The sequence below is a fragment of the Dioscorea cayenensis genome, unplaced genomic scaffold, assembly GCF_009730915.1.
Source record: "Dioscorea cayenensis subsp. rotundata cultivar TDr96_F1 unplaced genomic scaffold, TDr96_F1_v2_PseudoChromosome.rev07_lg8_w22 25.fasta BLBR01002168.1, whole genome shotgun sequence".
In the NCBI taxonomy this organism is placed as follows: Eukaryota; Viridiplantae; Streptophyta; class Magnoliopsida; order Dioscoreales; family Dioscoreaceae; genus Dioscorea; species Dioscorea cayenensis.
The window spans coordinates 206,448-230,912 of record NW_024088559.1 but is presented as its reverse complement, the minus strand read 5'-3'; the positions used below and the strand labels follow the sequence as shown (position 1 = coordinate 230,912).

The 24,465-nt window shown below is 29.5% G+C and overlaps 2 protein-coding genes across 2 annotated transcripts; both read left to right on the top strand.

Moving 5' to 3' along the window:
- The first annotated feature begins 2,755 nt into the window (after positions 1 to 2,755).
- On the top strand, positions 2,756 to 7,265 carry LOC120257519 (B3 domain-containing protein Os02g0598200-like). Its single transcript, XM_039264981.1, has 5 exons — positions 2,756 to 2,944; positions 3,876 to 5,655; positions 5,790 to 5,894; positions 6,030 to 6,301; positions 6,850 to 7,265. Exons 1-5 carry the CDS (start codon positions 2,795 to 2,797, stop codon positions 7,108 to 7,110), a joined length of 2,568 nt encoding a protein of 855 aa, XP_039120915.1. The 5' UTR covers positions 2,756 to 2,794; the 3' UTR covers positions 7,111 to 7,265.
- Positions 7,266 to 17,017: 9,752 nt separating this feature from the next.
- On the top strand, positions 17,018 to 21,914 carry LOC120257525 (two-component response regulator ORR26-like). The gene is made up of 5 exons (XM_039264990.1): positions 17,018 to 17,239; positions 18,479 to 18,631; positions 18,731 to 19,114; positions 19,299 to 19,375; positions 20,542 to 21,914. The coding sequence occupies exons 1-5, from the start codon at positions 17,104 to 17,106 to the stop codon at positions 21,574 to 21,576; spliced, it is 1,785 nt and encodes a 594-aa protein (XP_039120924.1). The 5' UTR covers positions 17,018 to 17,103; the 3' UTR covers positions 21,577 to 21,914.
- Positions 21,915 to 24,465: the final 2,551 nt, after the last annotated feature.

Here is a 24,465-nt window from a genome sequence, read left to right as displayed (position 1 = left end):
GATTTGTCCATAAATGTGTTTGCTCCATAAAGGGCATTTGAAGGACATGTCACAAGATAAAAGGAAGATATTCTGAAGTTTTTAACATGAAATTATTTATGAATGCGAACTCATATATGATATATATGACTATTGTTTCCAATGCTTGAACTTTCAATGCTATTTTCCTGAAAATAACATGTACATACTAAAAATTCTACAATTTGTTCTTTGCTTTTGATAATTAGTATTACACATACAGTATTCTAGCATTTATTGGATATCAGATTACATGTATATCAATCTCACGCTCACTCAATTAGCAATTACATCTAGCATCAGTTTATTCGAACAGCATTCAAAGAAAAATTAGCTCTTGAAATCATCCGGCCTTTTGATTATTGTTTCAAGTTCTATAAATTGTTGTGCAGATTGAAAGATTTAAGGAAGATGTAGCAAATTATTCCGATCTTGGAGGAAAGCATCTATACGGTAAAAGAGTATACATTACCAAAGCCTCATTGCTCAGTTCTTTATCAAAAAGATTATTCCAGTGGCACCAACCGAAAAAGTACGATAGCTAGTAACATCATCGTATCCACATAAATCTTGTCGGCGCAACTGAGCATGTTATGTCGTGTATCTTCACTCCCATCCATTACGTTAGGGATCGATTCAATCCAGTTCTTGCCTCGCTCCAAACAAGGGTTTGTAATCTTAGTGTTTCTGTATCATGATAGATATTGATGAACATTTGATTCAGGAGAATCAAAACTGTGTTTTGAGCTAATTTTTCGCCATTTGTGTGCTTCATTTGCAAATTAAAGCAAGGAATCAGCTTGGCATTGACATTCCCTCCTTTTTTTATTTATTTATTTTGTATTTTTAAGTGAATGAATTTTTTGTATTGTTTCAAATGAATTCTTGTTTGATTCTTGTGGATATATTGAGTTAACTTTTTACAACCTTGATGAGATGGTAGCCATGGAATGGCTTGAAATGTTTCATTTGATGGTTTGGAGAAAAAAAAATGGGAATATAGTGCTCTTTTTATGTATGGTGGTCTTCATTTTATATGAGATTTATTTAATTTTTTCTCATATAAAAATATGAATTTTTAATTAGTTGCATTTTCTTGCATAATTTTTTTTATATGATTTTCAACAAAACATGATTTTAATTTAAACAATTTTTTATAAAGAGAAATTGTGTAATTATGGGTAACTTAACCTTTCACCTATTCAAGTGATTGAATTCCCAACTTAACAACATTAAACTAACCAGTAATAAACTAAATACTTCATTTGTTTTCATTGGAAACCAAACAATTGTAATTTGAAATATAGTAGTATTACCCACACACTTGTGCCTTAAAAAAAACCAAAAAAAAGTCAAACATATATATATTTTTTAAAAATTACCTTTTAAATTTCTTTGTTTACGTTGAATTTAAATAGGGCTAAAAACTCCCGAGATTTTATCACTATTTTAATCAGACTTAAATCAAGCTTGAGCCTTAAAATTACTATTTTAGTCAGGCTTAAGTCAAGCTTGAGCCTTCTTTAACCAAGCCTAAGCCAAGCTCGAGCCTAGTGCAAACCTACTTTGAGCTTCGTGAAATTCTAAGACTCAGACTCGGCTTATTAGCTTAATAAAACTTGATCATTTTGTTTTATAAATAATACATCCTCACTATTATTAAAAGTATTATTTTTAAAATATTATTAAACTTTTTTATCATAAAAGCTATAAATTAATCCCATCTTTTGCTTAAACTTGTACTAAAATTACACGTAATATTTTTGTAACATATCATTATAATTAATCCTGACAATGTTAATATTACTATAAACAGTTTTATAAATGCTTTTTATATATGAGCTTATTAATGATACTATAAACAATTATATTAAAGATTTTTATAACTAATTTATATAAATTAACTTGTTAATAACACTAGTACAAACAAGTTTTTTAATAATTCTTATAAACGAGCCGTTAATAATATTATAAATGAATTATTCAAAAGTCTTAATAAGCCAACTTGGTGATGTTCAAGTTCAGCTAGTTTACCTTATAAGTTTACAAATTGAGCTCGAGAATCACTAGTTTACTTTAATAAACAAGTCAAAACAAGCTTTTAACCAATGGATCCTTGGAGCTTTTAATAAACACATTGGTTTATTAACACCCATAAATTTAAAGAAAAATATATATTTTTTAAAATTTTATTAAATAACACTTAAATTAATAATGCCATTTAAGGAAACCAATTCAGCTGCGAATTGAATGTAAATTTCATAATTAGATATTTATTCCTTTTATGAATGACCATTTTAATTATATTTCTCTTCCAATGATTCTAACCATAAACAGCCAATAAAAAAAATCTCTTTTTCAATCAAATTTCTTTACTGCCTTATTTATTAATACACACACAAAATAATAATAATAATAATAATAATAATAATAATATATATACACAAACACAAACACTCACTAATTTTGATAACTTTTATAATTTTTAAATGCATCTTTTTTAAAAAAAATAATCTCTTAAGATAATCTCAAACAAATTTTTTTAAAAATAATAAATTAAAAATTGCAAAAAAATATCTTTAAAATAAATAAATAAATAGATAAATAGATAAACAAATAAATAACAGCATTTAATAGATTTCGGATTTCCAAGAGACGATTTGCAAAACTAAATAAAGTTACGGCGCTTTGCACATCAACAGAGACCGCGCTTTCTCTCTCTCTATCAATCACTCTCAAAATTAAAAAAATTAGGAGAAAAGAAAGGGGAAGAGGAATGCTTGCTCAGGAACAGCAGCAGGCATGCATGGAGAGCAAAAAATCTCATGGGAAGGACCCTTCTTCTTCTCATCATCATCATCATCATGATGCTGTTGCGCTTCTTTCCTTCTTCAAGGTCATGATTGGGGACTTCAGCCAAGCTTTGGTATGATTTCTTTGTTATTCTTTCTTTCTTAAGATTGAATTTAGTTGTATATTTTTTTCTTTTTTTCGGATTTGGATATGTTGTCAGAGAATTAGTATTTTTTTTATTTCTTTTTCGATCGTCTTATGTAAAGGTTTGGCTTTTTTCAGATTCTGTCGCATAATATATTTATATATATATATATATTTTATAAAAAAAAAAAATTAATAATTTGAGTTTTGGGTGTGTGATTAGTGGAATTGTGTTCTTTGTACTAAAAAGCTATTCTTGGAAGGACCAAAGTTTGGTCTTTTTGTATATATACATTGTGTCATTTGGTTTTGATCATGATTCTGAGAACTTGAAATTGAAGATTTTGATTCCGTGTTCTGGTTTTTTTTCTTTGGGTTGTTTATTGTGCCATTGAGTTTGATTTTGGTTATTCTTTTAAAGATAATTTAGGGTATAAATTGAAAATTAGTGATTTTTATACCCCTAAAGTCTGTTCCTTTTGAGTTGCTCATTGTGTTATTGAGATTGAATTGGGCTATCTTTTAAACTTATTTTTGGGTATAAACTGAGAATTAGTGGTTTTGCACCCAAAAGTTTGCTCCTTTAAGTTGTTCATTGTGCTATTGAGATTATTTATATATTTATTTATTTTACTTATTGTTCCATCCTGCTTCTAACATTGTTTCTGTGATGATTAAGCTGAAAGCAACTATTTTGATTCCAGAGTTTTTGGTTTCTTTGGTTGTTGATTAAGCTCCACTATGTCGGTCATTGTGCTACTGAGTTCATTTTTTCTAGTTGTTCTAACCCGAAACTACTGATTTTGATTTGAAAGTTTATTTCTTTGTTTTTTTTAATTGTACCATTGTTCTTGCTCTTTTTGTATTACCAATTCTGTATTTATTTTTTCTCACTCTGTGACTTTGGATTAAATTTTCAGTTCTTTCCGCCAATTGTTGCTAAAAAATTAAGTGCATTACTTAATCAGAATGTTGATATTGAGGATTCTAATGGACATCGTTGGGGAGTAAAAGTATCCTTAGTGGATAATCACTTGGCCTTTGAACAAGGATGGCAGGATTTTGTGTTGGATCACTCTATAAAATTTGGGGAATTTGTGGTATTTAATCATGTTGACAGATTGCTCTTTTCTGCAAAGATTTATGCTATTACCGGCTGTGAAAGACTAGAATTCGTTGAAAAATCTATCGCTGGTAAGAGTAAAAGGAAAAGGAAAAATGAAGCATCCGCTGATGATCTTTCTCTAAAAAAATGTCAGTCTGTTGGAAAGCTTGACAAAGATGTTGTCGATAGCATTGAGGAGTCGATTAAGAAAAAACAAACAACAAAATTGGCTTCTGGTGATAAATCTGACAGTATGATGGTTACTAGAAGTATGAAGGCTGGTGTAAAACGCAAAGGTGAAGATGAGGATGCACTTAAGACATCTCATGTTTGCCATGAAAGCTCCAAAAGGCGACAAATTGATGTTGTAGAGCCAGTTGAGTTACTAGATGAAATGGTTGACAAAACCTGCCAAATTTCCCCTAGTGATCCTGTGAATATGGATGTGGATGTGATGACTATGACCGATGGTGATAATAGTGACAATGCTGGTGATTCTATCAGTGAAGGTATAGGTATGAGTCGAGATTTTGTCACAGAAGAGCAAATGCCAGATGTTAAGCTTGTACAAGTACCTGTAAAAGTCGGCTCTCGGGATTCAATATTCATGAAGGGAAATATCACAGTTTCTTCTCCTGATATGATAGCTTCAGAAGCTAACGGAAAGTCATGCAATGCTGTGGAAACAGATACATTGGTAACTAATGAACAATCATTGCATGGATCTCTGAGCGAGACTGACGCAGAATGTGTCAGGATTGTGGATCCTCTTATTAGTAACAGTGTGTTAACTAGAGACAGCCCACAAGGTGTTGTTGCAGTTTCTTCTATTAATTTGACTGCTTCCGAAGAAAAAGGAAACTTGTGTGGTGCCATAGAAGTAGATACATTAGTGATTAATGAAGAATTATCACCACATCATCGGCTTAGCCCTGTTAAGTGCCAACCTTTGTTAGCGAGTGAATTTGATGGACATGGATCACAGAATGAGAATGTAATTTTGGATCCTCTTATTAATGATGGTGTGTTAAAAGGAGAAAGCCCAGAGGAAAATGTTGCAGTTTCTTCTGTTAATTTGATACCTAAAGAAGCTATAGGAAGCTCATGCATTGTCCAACAAACAACAGATGGGTTAGTGATGAATGAAGAAAGAGATTGCACTAGTTATGGATCGCGGAATGAGACTGAAGTGAACTGCGAAGTTGATGTGGATCCTCTTATTAGCAACACGGTGATAACAGGGGACTTGCCACAGGGAATAACCACAGCTGAGTGTACAAAGATACAACTAGAAGGTGGCGAAACTGATTCATCTGAATCATTTGATGATAATGTTACTGAAGAAAACTTAAATACAGCAGATGGAGTTTATAAATTTCTTGGTACACTGCAAGGAATTTGCTACATTGTTAAAGAAGATTCTACTGATAAATTTGGTGATGGTATGGTTAATCCTTTTGATTTGTGTGATGCTGATGAAGCTGACATTTTGCACAAAACTGATGGCACATTCAATGAAGATAAGAGCAGGCACATATCACCCTCTGTTCCACTTGATAAGGTTCCTAAAAATGAAGCGGAGTTGGGTTCCTTGGGTCAGTAATTTGTGTCATGGTTCATATTGTTTCAGTACCTGATTTTGATTTCTTTGTTTCTTTTGTTACTGTTTTTTTTTTTTGTTTTTTAAAAATGAAATCTTTTTTATATAAAGTAAAGAATTTTCTGGCAGGGAAAGACAACATCCATATTTACAGAAGCAAGAGTGTTTCTTGCCTCCAAACTCCTGAATTTCAAAATGATGCCAATGTCGTGGAGGAAACTGTTCCCCAGTCTGGTAGATATATAGATTTCCCGAATAATAAAGTTTCTGATATTCTGAATTGATTTACTGTACAGTGTAAATTCTATTTTCAATTTAGACCATATTTCTCTGTTATTCTTAGTTTGCAAACAATTCTCTTGATCTCAGGAAAAATGCCTGTCGTTTCACTGGAAGAGAATGAGAAGAATTTGAATTTAAGTTCAGAAATAACTGCCCGTGAAGATGTAAAGCCTGAATCCTTGATTATAGGGAAAAAATCTGTTGAATTGCTGGAAGAAACTGAAAAGAGATCAAGTCTCAGTCCAGAAGTAACAGTGAATGAAGATTTAAAACCTGAATACATGGATTTGGTGAAACCCCCCTCATCAAGTTCTTTCATTTTCAAATTTAGTCTTCCTTCAAACAACAACTCTTGGCTTGTGAGTACTTCATTATTCTGTGCATTATTTAAGTCCTGTGTCAATGATATAGTCTCTTTTCCTTTCACTATATGAATTATTTCAGTTCTTCATACTAGACGTATGAGCTGGTGATCTATCTGCAAAACGTCTGAAAAGGCATTGTTTATTTTGTAGCTAATGCAAGTTGCCTTGGCTCTGTTTAATTTGAAACAGTGATATTTAATTGCTCTTAATGGCATGCCATAGTTCTATAATATTATCGCGCGCTTCTTGAATTACTAGAATTTAGTGGTTAAGAGTATCAAAGAATATCATGCAGCATCTATGAATTTGAGTTTATTTGGACTTTTCTTGCACATGTTGCTTAATTATCAATAAGAACAGCCATGAAAGAGATCGGGAACTAATGCTATTATTGCGTTGACATCAGGGCATAATTGAAAGATGATTGAAAATCACAACCATTATCTGCTGCATTTTCTTTTGGAATGGAAATGACATATGAAGTGCCATGTACCTTCCTGATCTTATACCTTTAATACGTGTCGGTCTTTTCATTGATGCAGAAATTGTCGAACAGTATCCCGTATAGTTTCGGGAAAATGTTTCTCCTGAGGAAGGTGCTTGTGCTTCAGGATCCTGTCATGAGAAAGTGGCCGGTCCTCTATTGCGAAAACAGAAGATTCACAGGCTTCATCGGTGGCTGGAAAGAATTCGCTGCAGCAAACGATCTTAAAGAAGGCGACACGTGTGAACTTCATCTCGCTGATAAAGAAAACCATACGTTTGTTGTGCGTATAACGAAAGCCAAAAATCCTGCTCTGTGAACTCTAGCTTGTTAAGCTCAGTGACATTTTGATTCTTTTGTCTGCCTGTAGAACTGTCATTTACAGTGCATTTTTTGGTCTTATGCATAACTAATTTTTTGACATGTCTGTTGTACATTCCTTCATGATTTCTTGTCAATGAAAATTTCTTAGTTTACAAGCAAGATGTGCTCAGCAAGTTGTTCATGGAATTTCATCTCCAACACTTCTTTTCTCTAAAGAAAAAGAGTCTTGCAATTGATTAATGATCTGAAACAGCAAAACTTTTACTGCAAAAAAGTCATCTTGTAGTTCCAATAGCTGCCATTTTCTCAGCATTTGATGCTTTGTTTTAATTCATTTACTTTAATTCCTAGTCTAGATTCTCATCTCACTTAAGAATATAGCACATATATAATTCACCAACTTTGAATTAATACTCGTACTCCAAAAAAAAAAAAAAAAACTTGAAAATCAATTTTGACAGTTAAATGTTCTCTTTATTCTTTTCTGCAGAAATCTTGGCAGTAACCTTCGCCGAAACAACCTAAAAGAAAGAAAAAAGATCGTTATTATGAACACGATGGATTTCAATATTATGATTTTTTTTTTTTTTCTTTATTCGGTTTCATCTTAGAATATGTTAGTGAATCATTCTTGAAAAAACAGGATTAGGAACATGATTCTTAGTGCATGTGAATTGAAGTTTTAGTGCAGGCAATTGGCATCTTATGGAACAGTCCTCAATCACTTTGTATTACTATTCTCTGATAGTCTAACAGCACAAACTCACTCTACTTTAATTTCACTGGCAAGCAAATCAGCATTGAGAATGAACTCCTTCATCATTGGTTTATTTATTAATTAATAAATCAATGAATGAATGAATGAATAGTTTGTTCATATGCTCTTGCCACTACATTGTAGTTATGTGACTCATGCTCATTGGTTCCTTTGGATAGAAACAGAGGATTTCATTATGTGGCTGCTTTGAATTTCTTTAAAGTTACATTTGGAAATAAAATAAATAAAAAGAAAGTGTTTGTAGGGGGCTATAAAGTAACCATGATTTTTATAGGGGTAAATTAGTAATTTTAATTAGAGGACATGCACGTAATTTTGGTTAGAAAAAATATTTTTTATTTAATTATTTATTATTTCCTTTGCATTCCCTTACAAAAGTGGGTGATTGCTAATGTTGCTTTATGAAAATCAGCTTTCTTATGAGATAATAATATTAAAAAAATATATATGGAGATTATTTTCAATTAAATAATATTAAAAAAACTCTTGTAATGTATCAAAATACCATGAATATTTCAACATTTTCCTCAAATTTCATGGTGAATGAAAAATGAAATATGAGTTTGATAAATATTCCGGAGTATTTGCAGAAGCGATGATAATAATTTCATCCAATAACTAATAAAAATTCATCTTAAAAAACTACAATAAATTGAAATCAACAAATAATAATAATAATAATAATAATAATAATAATAATAATAACATGAGCATATTTCTCTAATTTAATAGTCTTTGGGAAAGCTTATAAAATTATCTCTTAATATTTTTAAATAAACCAGAAGATTTCATATAAAAAAATATGGATTTATCTTATTAAAAAAAGACTATGGAATAAGCTAAAAACAAAAGTGAAAGAACTAGATAATCATGACATATGCTTTATGTGAAAGATAATTTTAGGAAAGGAAAAAAATAACAATATACTGAAATAAATTCAATTATCATAAATACAACACCATATATTAATTATACTAGACTTATGCCTATATAGACTAACATAATATCTTTCTTAGTAATAATAATATTTTTAAAAAGAATATAGATATCATAATGTGATATCAATTAAGTTTTTGATACTATTAAAAACTTTGGTATATAATATATATATATATATATATATTGATAAAATAGATTAATTACATTTATTATGATAAGAGAACAGTATAACATAGCTAGAAGACGAAGGTTTCTTCAGACAAATGCACCAACATGAAATATGAAATATGAAGACAAAAATGCCTCCAAACAGTACAATACAACTTTAGTAATATATTAAAAATATGAAATATATTTCAACCTATTATCTCAACCTTATTTGACATACCCTATTCATGAATAGAAGTAACCAAAAATCAAAATTATGCTGTGGTGTGTTGTCGATTGGCAAGTTAAAAATGAGGAGAATGTAAAGTCACTTTATTAGCAAGAAAGATGAGGATATAATCTCTACAAGTAAAATATAGACAGGTAAGTGGACTTTGTGGGACCAGCAACAAATACAAATTATATAAAATGTCACTCTCATGCAAAGACTTGTGCAAAGTAGGCATAATCCACAAATGGAACTCTTCCTTTTGGGTTTGGATGTCATGTTCCCAAATAAATTCCCATGTTTCAAATGATTTGCCAACTACTCAATCCACTCTCCATTCTTATTCAAAACCAAGGAATAGTTTTTTACATATATATTCTTTAAAAAAATTTGTGCCAAAAAACTCATTGTCTATTAATACAGAATTTTTTATATAAAATATTTATGTTTTTACTGAGAAGACATATTCAAATCCCAGATTACGCAAAGTGAATGCATAGATGTATTGAAATGCTAATTCTATGGTTGTGTCTATGTTGTAAAATAATAATAATAATAATAATAATAATAATAATAATAATAATAATAAATGCATGTATATGCCTTTATATTTATTTGTGGAAAAATAAATATTTATTTATTTACTTTTATGTATATACTCCATCTGTAACTATATATAATATCCTTAATTTTACAAATAGATACAAAAATCACTGCATTTTGCAATGAGATGCAAATGTATGACAATAAATACACTTAATATATATAGAATAATGCTATACTTGTAAACTAAGGTTTTTATCCATGGTATCTTAAGAGCTAGGGTACTAGTCTAGTTCAATACAAAAAACTTGGAAGTCTTTAAAAAAAAAGTAACCTTTCTTAAGAAGTACTTCCTGCATTAACAAAGAGTCAAACTTGAAACTTTACTTAAGCAACACATGCTTCTTACCATATTAATCAATATCTGTTAAATATATATATATATATATATATATATATTTATATATATATTTTTGAAAAAACGTTGGTATAAACTAAGTTTATTGAGATTGCTCAATTCATTGATTACAGCTGTTTTTTTATCTTGAAAACACTAATGTCGTGATCTCCTATGCATTGAATGGTGACTAACTCTAAAATCATGTTTGTTTATATATTTTTGTAAAATATTTTTATTTGCTTATATTTTTTTATGGATGGAAATGAATTTACACATTTTATAAAAGTATAAATTTATTCTTTTTTTAGATTATTCTATTTTATAATTGTTTTATTGATTTTTTTTATTATAAGGATATGTGAGTAAGTATCATTTTTATAGCAATATGATAGTAATTAACCTTCTTAATATATAGGTTCTATTATATATGGTACATATTGTGAAAAGTGGATGAGTTAAGATGGTTGTTCAAAGCAAATAGTGGAAAGTTGTCAATGGGAGGGTTGTACAAAGAAGTATTCTTTGTCAACTTCAATTTGATTTGAGGTTTTGTTGAGTAACCATCCATCCTTTTCACAATCAGATAAGCAACAACATTGCAAGTAATCCCCTCAAACTCTCTCTCTCTAATTTGCACCCACCTCCACACACTGTAACCCCAACATCACCATGATAAACCAACATTGTTTAATCAAAGAAAAAGCTTGATTCATAGTGGGCATTTCTTTTTCTTTTTTTCTAGTCCAACACTCATTAAAAAGCATCCCTGTGGCTTGGTCACTCTACAGCTCATCCCTCCCCTTTTTTAATTATTATTATTATTATTATTATTATTTTGGATACAAAACCTTTCACATACATAGAAAAATTATATTTCAATGCCTCTCTAAAACAATAGGAAATACACTTACAATATATATGTATACATATAATCATAGATATAAAATATTGGAAATTTACAATTATGTTGTACAGGGTATAAAGTTTTTATAACGTAAACAGCCTCTTGATCTATTGACACTGGATTTGTACATAAAAAATTCATATTCTACCGAAGAAGCGAATTCAAATCTCAACGCATACAAAATGAGGTCATAAGTGTGTTGTACAAATCGGATGTCAATAGACCAAGATCTTCCTGTAACATAATTGAGATTTTTTAAAATCTTGACCACAATACTTAGGTGCTGTTTGATTGGGTTTAATATCAAATTATCAGGGGCATGTGAACCAACTAATCTTATATTATATAGTTTGGTTTTTTAAGATGAGAATATCATATGTCTAGAATGTGATAACATGGCCAATATTACTGATTATTGTTTGAAAAGGTGATAATCTCATATTCCTAAGAAATGCATATTTTATTCCTATTATACTCCTCAAGTTTCAAAATACCAAAATTTAAAAATTTTAAAAATTTTAAAAATAAATTTTTTTTTGAATATTTTGTTGGAGATAAACTTTTGAAATTAACATTGTTTTTCAAATATTAAATAATTAAATTGGAGGGAAAACATTTACATATATTTAAAATAATTGAGTTTTATTTAGTTATTATTTTTTAAAAACATTGATTACATAAAATTTATATATTAATAAAACTTAAATATTGTAATATTAAAATTAACTTTTTTAATAATAACAAATATTTATATAAACAAGTTTCATATTTGTATTAGTAAACGTTAAAAACTTTTATAGCGACCTTTTAAGAAGGGTATTTTAATAAAATGATAATTTTTCATATAAAATTTTCACATAACCAAACATGACAGGTAACATTACATTCTAACCACAATATTATCTTATGAATCAAACATAAATTTGATATATTCTAATTTCCAATCAATATAATTTAGAAATCATATTCTTGACAATAATAATAATAATAATCTAAAATGTAATTTAAAATTTTGTGAACCAAACTACCTTAGTAATTAAGATTGTTGAACCATGTGAATCTCTATATTTTTATTTATTTAATTATATAATTTCTTTGTTGTTTTTTCTTTATGTGCAAATTCCAGTAACCTTTGAGTTGAAGAACAAGCTAGAGTTCTCTCGTCCCTTAAAACATCTAGATCTATTATTATATTGCAGTAAGTATTATTTTAATAACATTTATATGTAAATAATTATAAGATCTTAGAAGATGATATGTATAAAAAATTATTTTTTTTTTTCTAATATCTTAGAACTGTATTAAAAAGATTAAAAAAAAACATATTAAGATTGACTATCATTTTGTTGAAAAATGAAAGTGATCAATCAACTTGCCCGCTTTTCACTCGGATACCAAACTTTTTTTATAATAAATAATATAAAACAAAAAGATTGTGATAAAGAGCTAATGATCATTGGTTAAAAACTATGGTGGGCTTATAGTCCTAAAAATATTCTAACAAGTCCTTCTGGTTTTCCACTTAGGGTGTGTTGGAAGCCATTCTTTTTATAAATAATATTAATTAATTAATTAATTAATTAAAGGGATGAGTGAAAGCTTTCTTGTTATCAAGGGAATCCTCCAAGTGATTGTTTTGTAAGTGGAAACTTAAAAAAAAAAAAAATTCTTGAACATTCTATCCTCCCACTAACTTGATAATTAATGTTTTCTTTATAAGAAGTTGTGACACCTACCTATTTATTCTAAATTCCTTTAAATTAAACTCTCAAATTAAAACTATAGGAAGGCCATGTGTCTTCATTCTAGTAAATGAAGAGATTTATTCTTTCCTTCCTTTTTTTTTTTATCCACTCTCTTACGGTTTCTTTTCATGTGGAGAGTTAAATTTTTATTATGAATCATTGTCATTAATCATGTTAGTTTTGGTAGATAAGAAAGGAGTAGCTTTTACTTTTTATATATAATAAATGTAATTTTGATTGTTGATCTTTTTTATTTTTAAATTTTAATAATCCTTATGAAAAATAGAGTTACTTTTTATCCATACAGAAGCAATAGATATATATATCTTTAAAGTAATTTATTTATTCTTATCAAATTTCATTAGATTAGGAAAGAAGGGTTGGTATTTTCATCTTCTTTTAGATTAAAGAGAAAAATTATGGTTTATTGTATATAAAAATTTATCTCAATTAAAATAATAAAATTGAAGGTTTTTAAATTTAGAATCTTGATTTATACAGTTGAAGTATATCAATTTATCTGGTTCTAAAACCTATGTATTCTTCATGGTTTGGAGAATTAAAGACTTCATTTTTTTAATGCTTAAATCAAAGTTAATATTGTTGTTTTTGTTTTAGGTACTAAAATATAGATTTTATAAACATTCTAGTTTATATTATTTTTAACAGAAAAAATTAAAGACAAAAAGAATGTTTTTCATATTCTTTATTGTATTCTTTAATTTCAACTTTTACTTTAAAAATATTAACTAGAGTTAGTTTATATTATAAATTTTATAAATTATCAATTATATTAACTTTTAGGACTGGATTGATTAGATTATAAGAATAGGACGAGTAATGTGACACATTGAGTTAGAGCACAAGTGCTTGGATTAGTTTTTTTTTATATATATTTAATGAATAACATAATTTTTTTTATGATATTCACCCAAATTTTAATTATATTTTATTAATATCAAATATATTACAGATAATTGGTCATTTTTAATTTTAATCAAAAATAGTTTTATCTTTTAATTGTGTTGTAATTTGATATAATTTTTGCACTATGAATTTTGAAGTACAAAAATTTATAAAATTATATAATGTAATTATTGTTTTGGAAATAAAGAGTAACATAACCTCAAATGGATGGTTAATATGGGATGTTTTGATGGTCTAGCATTACACTAGTAATAAAAGTATATTTTAAATAATTTTCCTATTTTTTAAATATATATTTTGGTTTTTTAATGTAATGAAAAACAAAATTCAAGAATTTGATTTGACAACTCATACCATTTTAACATTTTAAACTATTACTAATTTTTTTTTCACAACATGAATATCATATTAGCATGCGCATTAACCCACATTTAAAAAAATAAAAAATAAAAAATATCTATTAGAGACCAAATGCTTCATGCATTTTTGTTTTCTATGTTTTAAAAATTTAGCAATAAACCAATATAAAATTTTCTAATTTGGTCACAGATATATATATATATATATATTATAAAATATAGATATAGTAACATATTTGTATAAAGATGGAATTGTTATTTCAATACACTTGTTTGTATTTTTATTATGTATAAATTGAGATTCAAACTATTTTTATAGTATAACACACTTTATATATGGGACAATACTAACAAATGAAAAAGTCTGAAATTTATTCTAAAATTCTTGTCAAAACCTCCTATTTATATTAAATAAATAAATGGCAATAAGTTCAATGGCTGTGGATCTTATCCATGACTTTATATCTTTATTCTGTTAATTTACGGTTTATATTAAAAATCTATATAAACTTTTCAATGCCCTTGACTCCCTAAGCTTGAAATTTAAAAGTCTAACTTTGACTTAATTTCCAAAGTACCATTTGTTGTACTTTTTATTCCATTTGTGTTTAATTTTTTTTTCTTCCCATTTTGTCCTTCAAAAACACTTCAAATTTTCTTATTTTAGCTTCCCCTATGAGAAATTCATGCCCCTTTGTAAAAAAAAAAATGAAATTCATACCCATTTTAGGAAAATGTGGGAGCATAGGTCACCAATTTTGATAGGTTCTAATTATAGAAATTTTGACCCTAAAAAAAGCAATTGCCTTTTATTTATTTAGTTTTATTTTCTAAATTCAACTCTAATTAAAAGCTCCCGTGTTTAATAATATGAATATATATATATATATATAACATATTAAACAAAAGAGGAGAGAATTTTTTTCCCAACTTTTTTAAAAATAAATTACTATTGTTTTGGCACTCTTTCATATTAAAAATTTAAAAATCATGTTTAAAAGAATTTTAAAAAAAAATTCAAAATATTATACTCTTTCAATTAATATGGCATTTTTTTTACCAATTGCTCTATTGTAAGGATGGTTGTTTTGTTATTGCATAATTTTTTTTTTTAATTTTTTTTCTCCATATCATCTCCACTCATGTTCTCCATTCTCACTTTCATTTACCATTTCTCAAAATAATTAGTATATGATTTTGTCAATATTAACTAATAACTATATTTTGTTTATTTATTTAAATTAATTAAATTTATTTTTATTTCATATTATTTCAAAAATAAGTATGATTCCAGAAGTTGGGCAAAATTGTATAAATTATATAGGTCATTTCAGAATAAGGCTTTCTAAAATGTATAGATGAAAATTTCAAATTCTAATATTTATCTTTTATTCTTTACATCAAATGTCTTTCATTAATATTTCATTCATACAAAGATTATTTTTATAATTATCTATCTAATTTATTTATGTTCTAAAACTAAACGTACAAGGAATTTAAATAATATAGAAAGTTTTATTCTTACAGTATCTAATTTTTTTTTATCAATGAATCAAAATCACTCTCCTTTTAATTTAATTATTTAAATTACCATTTCATCCACCATAAAAAAAATAATAATTGTGATTGCACTAGATATATTATACTGTGATATACCAATATATATATATATATATATATATGAAAAAAATTATCTAGTAAGTCCCTAAATTTGAAATCTAGGGACATTTTAAATCTAAGCCGTTGGATCATCATCCGATGATTGATTGTTTATATAAAAATTGTACACTTTTTAACTGTTTATTATTATACTGTACAACACTGTATAACGCGGTTTTCACTGTTTATAATAATAAGAACCGTCAGATTATCACTCTCGTTACTATAGACATTCCTAGATTTGAAATCTAGAGACATCTCTAGATGATTGGTCCTCATATATATATATATATATATATATATATATATATATATATATATATATATATATATATATATATATATACATGTTTTGAACCACTGATCCAATATTTCTGATTAAACAATAAAAAGTTTTATTAAAAAAATAATAAAGTAAATTCTTATAAAATGAATATTAGTGACAAAGAAAGAATTTGCTCTGCCAAAGTTAACTAACTAAACCATTGATCTATCATCTCCACAAGCTTTATCCCTTACAATTTTCCAAAAGGAATATCACTATATAATAATAATAATAATAATAATAATAATAATAATATATGAGAAAAGGGTTTTTATTGACATCCACAGACAGCAACAAGATTAATAATATCTTTTGAAAAATACTGTTTATTCCATTTTTTATTATATACTGTTTATAAATAGTATTATTGAATAGTGCAGAACCATTGGATTGAAATCCAACGGCCCAGAGCAACGATTCGTGCGATGCTATAATAATAATAATAATAATATTATTATTATTATTATTATCAATTTAAATAAAAATTAATAAATTATTTGACTCAACCAATATTATCAGAGATATGACAAAAAGAAAAAAATTACCATTCTTACCATCCTTTTATTATGAAATTGATCATCCTAATTAATTCATTTTATTTTTAATAACTGAGATTTAAACTCTATTTTTTAACGAGATCATGAATATTCTACACAGAGGATTAAGTGTAAATATACCAAAACAACGTCCCTAACACCATGATTTTAATTCCTATTATTTTTTGAAATAAATAAAAAATAAAAAATAAAAATAAAAACCAAAAGATAGAGAGAGAGAGAGAGAGAGAGGGAAAGAGGCTGGGGCCCACTGAGTTAACTAACTGGCGCCAATATTCGTTGAGGGAAGGCAAGTGCTTTATCTATTTATTTTATTTTAATTAATTTATTTACTTATTAAATTTATTTATATATTCGAACATTATAATTTGAGGCCAAGTGCTGCAGCCATTGAACTCCCTTTCTCTCTTTCCTCCTTCTCTCTTTGCTCTGTTTCTCTTGTCTTGCTTCTCAGCGTCTTCATCGCTAGCAATAGCATGCCTGGGGAGAACGCTGGTCATCTTACCACCAGGGCGGAAGCCTTTCCTTATGGGCTTCGGGTCCTCGTTGTTGATGATGATCCTACTTGGTTGAAAATCCTTGAAAAGATGCTCAAGAAGTGCTCCTATGAAGGTGGTGGTTTTTTGTTCCACCTTAATGTATTTCTTCACTTTGTTTTTGCTTTTCTTTCTTCTTTTGATGTCTCTCTGTGTTTCTTGGATGCTGGGGTTGTTGGGTTGGTTTTTAGCTCAACAAGGTGCTTGCTTTAATGCCTGCATGGAAGTTTTGCTCTGTTTGATTTGGATTGTTTGCTTGATTGCTTTGATTTCATATGATTTGCGTGGTTTTGGTTATTGCTTTTCAATTTTGTTGTCTTGAGCATGGCTTTGTGTGGGGTTGTTGCTTGTTTTTATTTAACCCAAGGATTTCTGCATTGCTTTCTGGTAGATTAGGGTTTAGGAGCTCTGCTTGTGTTGGTGGTCAGCATGAGATTTTTTTTTATTTTTTATTTTCAGATACTGATTTGACTGCAAAACATGACTTTTATGATCAGGAAAACAGGGACGAACATGTGTTTATACTGTTTAGAAAGAATAGTTGCATACCGTATGGTTTTTATTGTTCTGTTTGCTTGTTTTTGCTTTGGTCCTCTGGTTTGGCCTTTTTAATTTCTTATGAACAGTTGAGTTGATGGCATTCATCGGTAACTTTAGTTTTTTTACTGTGTCTTACTGTCCGATAATTTTGACTATGTTTTCATAATTTATAGCTGCATTTCAAAATTCCATTTTTTTATACAGTAATTTAAGGGAACTGTTTGATTAAGTTTTTAGCTATTACTCTGTGACTGAAGGACGCCTGCTCTTTTTGAAGACCAAGGATAAAACTTAAAAGTGATGAAACCCAAGTGTACTGAGATTTTTGCTGATGTATTTTTTATAAGTTCCAGGGGTTTAAAATTTGAGAATATTGCAGTTCATTTTGCGATACTATTGTATCATTCATTTGTTTTTAATTTGGCCTTAGACAAAGTTTGATAGTCTAATGTAGTGAGTTTTAATTGATGCTGCTATATAACTTTCGATATACCTACATTTCATTCACTGATAATCCTGTATTTTGTCCTCTGCCTGCTGAAGGACCCTTCTCATTCCAACTGGAAAATGTGATGCTTGTTATAACAAAAAATGTATTTTTCTTAAAGAATATTAGTCAAGCTTATTAATGCCCCTATGTTGGATTCATTTTTCATTTCTGTAAAATACCTGCATTTGATACCCACCTAATTCTTAAAGTGTGAAAGTAAGATGCTTCCTTCCTTCCTACACTGTTGAAGATGTTTATTACTAATAATATTCTTGAATGTTGCAGTAACTACATGTGGTTTAGCAAGAGTTGCTCTACATATTCTCCGGGAAAGAAAAGATAAATTTGACATTGTGATCAGTGATGTCAATATGCCTGACATGGATGGTTTCAAGCTTCTTGAGCATGTTGGACTTGAGATGGATCTTCCTGTTATCAGTTAAGTTTATATGCGCCCAAATTTATAGCATTAGTAGAACTCATGAATTTGCTGGTGCTCAATACTAGAGTAACTTTTCTGTTTCTCTAAATTTACAGTGATGTCTGTCGATGGGGAAACAAGTAGAGTTATGAAAGGTGTTCAACATGGTGCTTGTGATTATCTTCTTAAGCCTGTAAGGTTGAAAGAACTGCGCAATATATGGCAACATGTTTACAGAAAGAAAATACATGAGGTGAGAGAGATTGAAAGTCATGATAGCAGCGAAGATATTCAACTACTAAGGAGTAGATATGAGGAGTTTGATGAAAATAAAGTATTTGGCGGAGTCGACTCTGTAAGGAAGAGGAAAGATATGGATAACAAAGATCTAGCTGACCAAGAATATGGTGATTCTTCTGCTGCAAAGAAGGCAAGGGTAGTTTGGACTGTGGATCTTCACCAGAAGTTTGTCGATGCTGTAAATCAGATTGGATTTGATAGTGAGTATCTGGTATTGAATTTTGTCTTCATTTATGGTCTTTCCTGATTTCCTACTCAAAGAACCATGGAAGCGAAAATAACTCAGCAAAGAGTAAATAATTGTATGCCTTTTCTAAGGCTAGCAATTTTTTCTTTGTTTATATTTAATGCTCTTGTGTTTGTTCTTGATGTTTCTTTTGGCAGAAGTTGGTCCTAAAAAAATACTCGACTTGATGAGTGTTCCTGGGCTAACAAGAGAAAATGTTGCAAGCCACCTTCAGGTAATAAACATTTTTTATTCGTTGGGATTTCAAGGAATTATTTATCTTGATATTTTGAAATAGTCAAATAATGTCTATGTTGAGTTGAGTTATAATGATTCCTAAATTTCAATCGGTGATTATTTGATGTCAGCATCAAAATCAAAAAGCATTCTGGTTGCGAATGAATTTCATTTATATAATGAGCAATATTTATTTATATGGCTGGTAATTTGACAAAATTTTCAAATTCTTTTTTTTTTTTTTTTCTACTCCAGAGTAAATAAAATATGTTCAGATCCACATGTGCTCAGGTTTCTCGAGATTTATGGACTAGAGTGTTGTTGTCTTAGAGAATAAAAATAAAAAATGACGAGATGCCATTTCGAAGACATGTCTGTTGTATAAAATCATTTGTAATTGCACCTAGTTCTACAACCAGAACATGAAGATCTGCATGCATGGTGTAAACCAAAATTTTTTACATATTGTCATTTGACCATCGGAAACTTCACCAGTCTATGAACTGATTGCATGGAAGACAATTCATTTGAGGAAAACAAATTACGTATTATTCATAATCATCACTACTACTATTATTATTATTATTATTATTATTATTTCTTCTTTGTGATTATTATTATTTTTCTTCTTAACAAGGAATTAGAGTTTCCTCAAAGAAATATATTGTTGTCCTTCATTCTGTTTCTTAACGTGGAACATATAAATAGCGATCGACAATTAGTATGGGTCCTTTTCTAACTTAACATTGGATTCAGGTTCTTCTCTTGGAAAAGTAGTCTTTGGACTAAGTATGCATCAGCGTCCAAATAGTGCACATAATGCCTTAAAGAACAAAGCACTTAGTTTCTCTCAGGGCTTCAATTTGCAAGCACGTGATAAATGGTAAATATAAGAATTAATTGCAATCAAAGCACATCTTCAAATAATTAATCCAGTCCATCCATCCTGATATTGGCTGCTACTATTGCAGCAATTCATTATTAGGCCATATGAAGGAAGAGGTTTGTTAGGTCTCTGTTAATCAGTTAATGTTATCCTGCCAAGACTTGTAATGTATCAATTCTTTTCAAGTCTGATTTTTGAAGAATTATATGATGAAATATCATCAATCTGGTTAAGTTTAAATTTTTAGTAGTTTATTTCTGAAATCCATTTTTCTGCAGAAATACCGTCTCTACTTGAGCAGAATACAAAAGCAGAATGAAGTGCGAATTCCTAGCAGAAATACACAGTCAGAATTCTGTCCGAAGGACCCCGCTCCCCCTCCACCTCCTCCGCCTCTGATGACTCAGAGCTCCATTTCTACGCAACAAAACAGTGTGGCCAGCAGATATGTCGGCACTACTCAGAAAATACAAGCTCAAGGGATTTTCTCAGATATTCAGGTCGATGACTTGAAGAGCATTGTCTCCGTGCAAGTAACCGATGCCAAAAAAGGCTTAAGAAGTGATTTTATTGACCCTCCAAAGATAAATAGTGTTTCTCAGTTAGACGTATTGGTTTCCTTCATGCCTAATGTCGATTACAGGCCCTTGGAACAAGCAATATCAAAGCAGCAACCTCCGAGCAGCAACATTGCAGTGAAGCAAGTTATGCAGTATCCGAAAAACAACATTGAGAATGGTGGTCTACCGCAAGGCTTCTCCATCTTACCTCAGCCTAACCAAGAACACAAACCGTTGGATCATTTTCACACGGCGCCGCCTCTCATCTCAAGGACCTGCACTACTACTGAAAGAGAGAAAACTGGAATCACTAACATCAAGCCTGTGTCTATGGATCACAGAAAAACTATATCTCCGATTACATGCGCAATAGACTCAGTCTCAGTTCATGTTGAACATGGAATTACAAATTCTCAAGCATTCACCATGCCACCCGAGCTCACTAGCTTGCAAAGAACAGAGTCATTGTACTTGGATCAACCTGGAAACTATGGTTTGTTATCGACATCACAAGAATCAAGTATGGAAAATGGAGTTGGATTGGTTTCCTTTCCTGATGACTTGCAGTTATATTCTCTTCAAGGCTATGGCTGCTTAGAGAACGTCGGCCTTAATGGCATGGGAATTTTCGAATACGACTCAATGTCATTGACAGAAGTTCACGGTAACTTGTTCGATGCGGGGGAATTCGACCTCAAGCAATTCTACGACACAACAGACTACCCGCCACTTGATGGATGCCTTTTTACATGATTATTCAGTCATAATTTTTAGATAGCTCAATTTGCAAGGCAGTTACATGTGTCTGTATTTTCAGCATTTAGCCACAACAAAAAGACAGCGGCAACTTTGCAGTTGAAGCATTCAAAAGTTGTAGCCTTTTCACTTGCTTTGAGCATGATTGTGCTATAGAACAGATCCTTGATTTCTTATACTTAACAAGCATACTAGGCATTAAACATTCCTCAACTGTTTTCATCATGCTGTAATTTTCTTCTCTTTCGGAGAAGATTAATGTGATATTCGCCGTTAATCGTGTAGTTTTCGCCTTTTCGGACATAAGAAAACTATTTATGACTTAAACAAACTTATGTACAAGATATTTAGCCAACTCATTTTGTATAACCCTTTCATTTTACACCAACTTATGTACAAAATGTTTAGCCAACTTATTTTATGTGACTTCTTGTTTCTAAACTAATTTATTTACAAAGTGTTTAGTTAATTCATTCCTTGTAACTTATTATTTTTTAACGAACTTATGAACTTACATCACTCAAATGTCTTCTTATTTGTAAACCAACTAATTATATATGCTAAGTGCTTAGCCAACTCATTAATTGTTTATAACTTCTTGTTTTAAATCAACCCATATACTTGGTGTTTAGCTGTATAATTTTTTTAATTTTGAACCAACTTATGCACTAATCATTCATTCAAACCATTTTTATTATTATAATTATCATTAAACCAACTTATGTAGTAAGTGTGTGATCAACCAATTCCTCTTAACTTTTTATTTTTAGACCAACTAATCTGTTAACCAACCAATTAATGGTTCTCTATAATTTCCTATTTTTAAATCAACTTATGCACTGAGTTCTGGCCCTTGTGCTTCTGTTGCTCTGTTTTCCATGTTTTTCTATGTTTTAGTGTGCCTTCTCTTTTTGTATTTTTGTTGGTTATTTTATGATATCTATACATTATGATCAGTCCAGTTAAGTGTGCAATTTTGTTTGTTTGTTGTTGTTTTCTTAAAAATGCTTCCTTCCTTTAATTGTAACTTTCTAGCGATATTAATTTAATGAATGTTAGAATTTTCATATTGATTTTTTTATAATTTTAAAATTTATGGACCAAGAAACTATTTTTTTTTTTTTTTCTAAAATACTAGTGACTAGTGTACATCACATTTACTATTACAAAATAGAGAGGAAAAAATAGAAGATTATATTTAAGAATATAAAGAGAGTAAATTTGATGGGATAATATAGTAAATAGTAATTTTGAAAAATTAAGTGAAAATTTGATAAAATTAAGACAATTAACTAATTTTCATAATATATTTTTAACAGTTAATAGTGATAATTCAATAGAAACAGAAGGGGTATTTTTTAGTTTTTATTTTATATCATTTTAATTCACAAAAAACTAAACAACTTTATTGTAATTTAAAATACAATATTTAAAAATTAAAAAAATTATTATTGGTTTTTTTTATGATAAAAAAGCTAAAATTAAGCTGATATTCTTTGTTTTATTTCATTACTGTTCTTTTGACATAAATGTTCCTTCACACAATACTACTTCTTGTTATATGTATTTAAAATCGACAACTTTAAAGAGATTTTATTGATGATTATAATTTAACTATTAAAAATAGCAAAGTAGTCAAGATGACACCACAGTTAAAATAGAAATCTTAATTAAAAGTTACTAAAAACATTGAAGTATTTTTTGAGCAATGCTATTCATTACGAATAGTTTGCAAATAAAATTATACGAATACTAACCCAGAGATGGGGTTGCTAACCACGGAGTTCAGTTAGCAATCCCAATTATAAGGTTAGTATTCGTGTTGGATTTAGTGAAAACTATTCATGATGAATAGCATTTCTCGTATTTTTTTTGTATCACAGTTACTAGAAAGAATAATATACTACACTCTATGATCGACAAAATTCGCAGACTGTGCTCGAATTGGAAACACTCTAAACTTTCACAATCAGCCAAAGTTATTCTCATTAACTCGTCAATCCTTTCAATCCCAACCTACTATTCTTCTGCGTACATTATCCCAGATACAGTTCTCAAGGAAATTGATAAAATTGTTAGGGATTTTCTTTGGTATAAAGGTGGCAATGGAAAGGGCATCCATGCAGTTGCTTGGGCAAATCTTTCTCTTCCTAAGTCTGAGGGGGGTCTAGGAATTAGAAACCTTTCTCTTGCCAAAATTTCTTTGATGGCTAATAATGTTTTCAAGTTTTTAAATGGCTGTGAGGCTATCTGGGTCGATATCCTTGTGTCTAAATATGGTAAGTTTAATTTTTGGAGAGACTCTATTCCCCCAGGTTGTTCTTGGTTTTTTAGAGGTCTTTGCTATACTGCCAATCATCTGAAGCCTTATTGCTCTTTGATTTCTGTGAATCCTAATCTGGCTTCTTTCCTATTTGATCCTTGGTGTGATAGTATCCCCATCGCCTTTAAGCCTACCTTCTGTAATATGACTTTGGAATTGGAAAATTCCCAAGTCTCTGACTTCATTTCTCACGGTGTTTGGGACTTTCAACAGTTGTTCAATTTATTTGATACTAATGTGGACAGTCTTAAGGACAAGCTTGGGCATATTGATGTTAACTCTCCTTGTCACTGGTTGTGGACTCCTAAATCCTGCAAGTCTAAGCTTTCTCCTAAGGTGTATCATTTTTTTAATCATTCTGATCATGAATTTAATTCCTGGAATGGGTGGAGGACTATTTGGAAACTCAATGTAGCCCCTCGAGCTCAATATTTTCTTTGGATCTGTTTTAATGGTAAGCTGGCCACTTATGATTTTCTCCATCGCATTAATTCGGGTCCTCGTAACTTTTGTGTTCATTGTAGTTTGGATTTTGAATGCACTGATCACCTCCTGGTTCATTG

What these genes read in the sequence shown, in the direction of transcription:
- LOC120257519 (XM_039264981.1), top strand. Translation starts at nt 2,795, where the DNA reads ATGCTTGCTCAGGAACAGCAGCAGGCATGCATGGAGAGCAAAAAATCT. An exon ending in GGAAACTGTTCCCCAGTCTG is followed by an intron (nt 5,895 to 6,029) that starts GTAGATATATAG and finishes TCTTGATCTCAG; the next exon opens with GAAAAATGCCTGTCGTTTCA. An exon ending in CAAACAACAACTCTTGGCTT is followed by an intron (nt 6,302 to 6,849) that starts GTGAGTACTTCA and finishes TCATTGATGCAG; the next exon opens with AAATTGTCGAACAGTATCCC.
- LOC120257525 (XM_039264990.1), top strand. Translation starts at nt 17,104, where the DNA reads ATGCCTGGGGAGAACGCTGGTCATCTTACCACCAGGGCGGAAGCCTTT. An exon ending in GATGGATCTTCCTGTTATCA is followed by an intron (nt 18,632 to 18,730) that starts GTTAAGTTTATA and finishes CTAAATTTACAG; the next exon opens with TGATGTCTGTCGATGGGGAA. An exon ending in AAATCAGATTGGATTTGATA is followed by an intron (nt 19,115 to 19,298) that starts GTGAGTATCTGG and finishes TTCTTTTGGCAG; the next exon opens with AAGTTGGTCCTAAAAAAATA.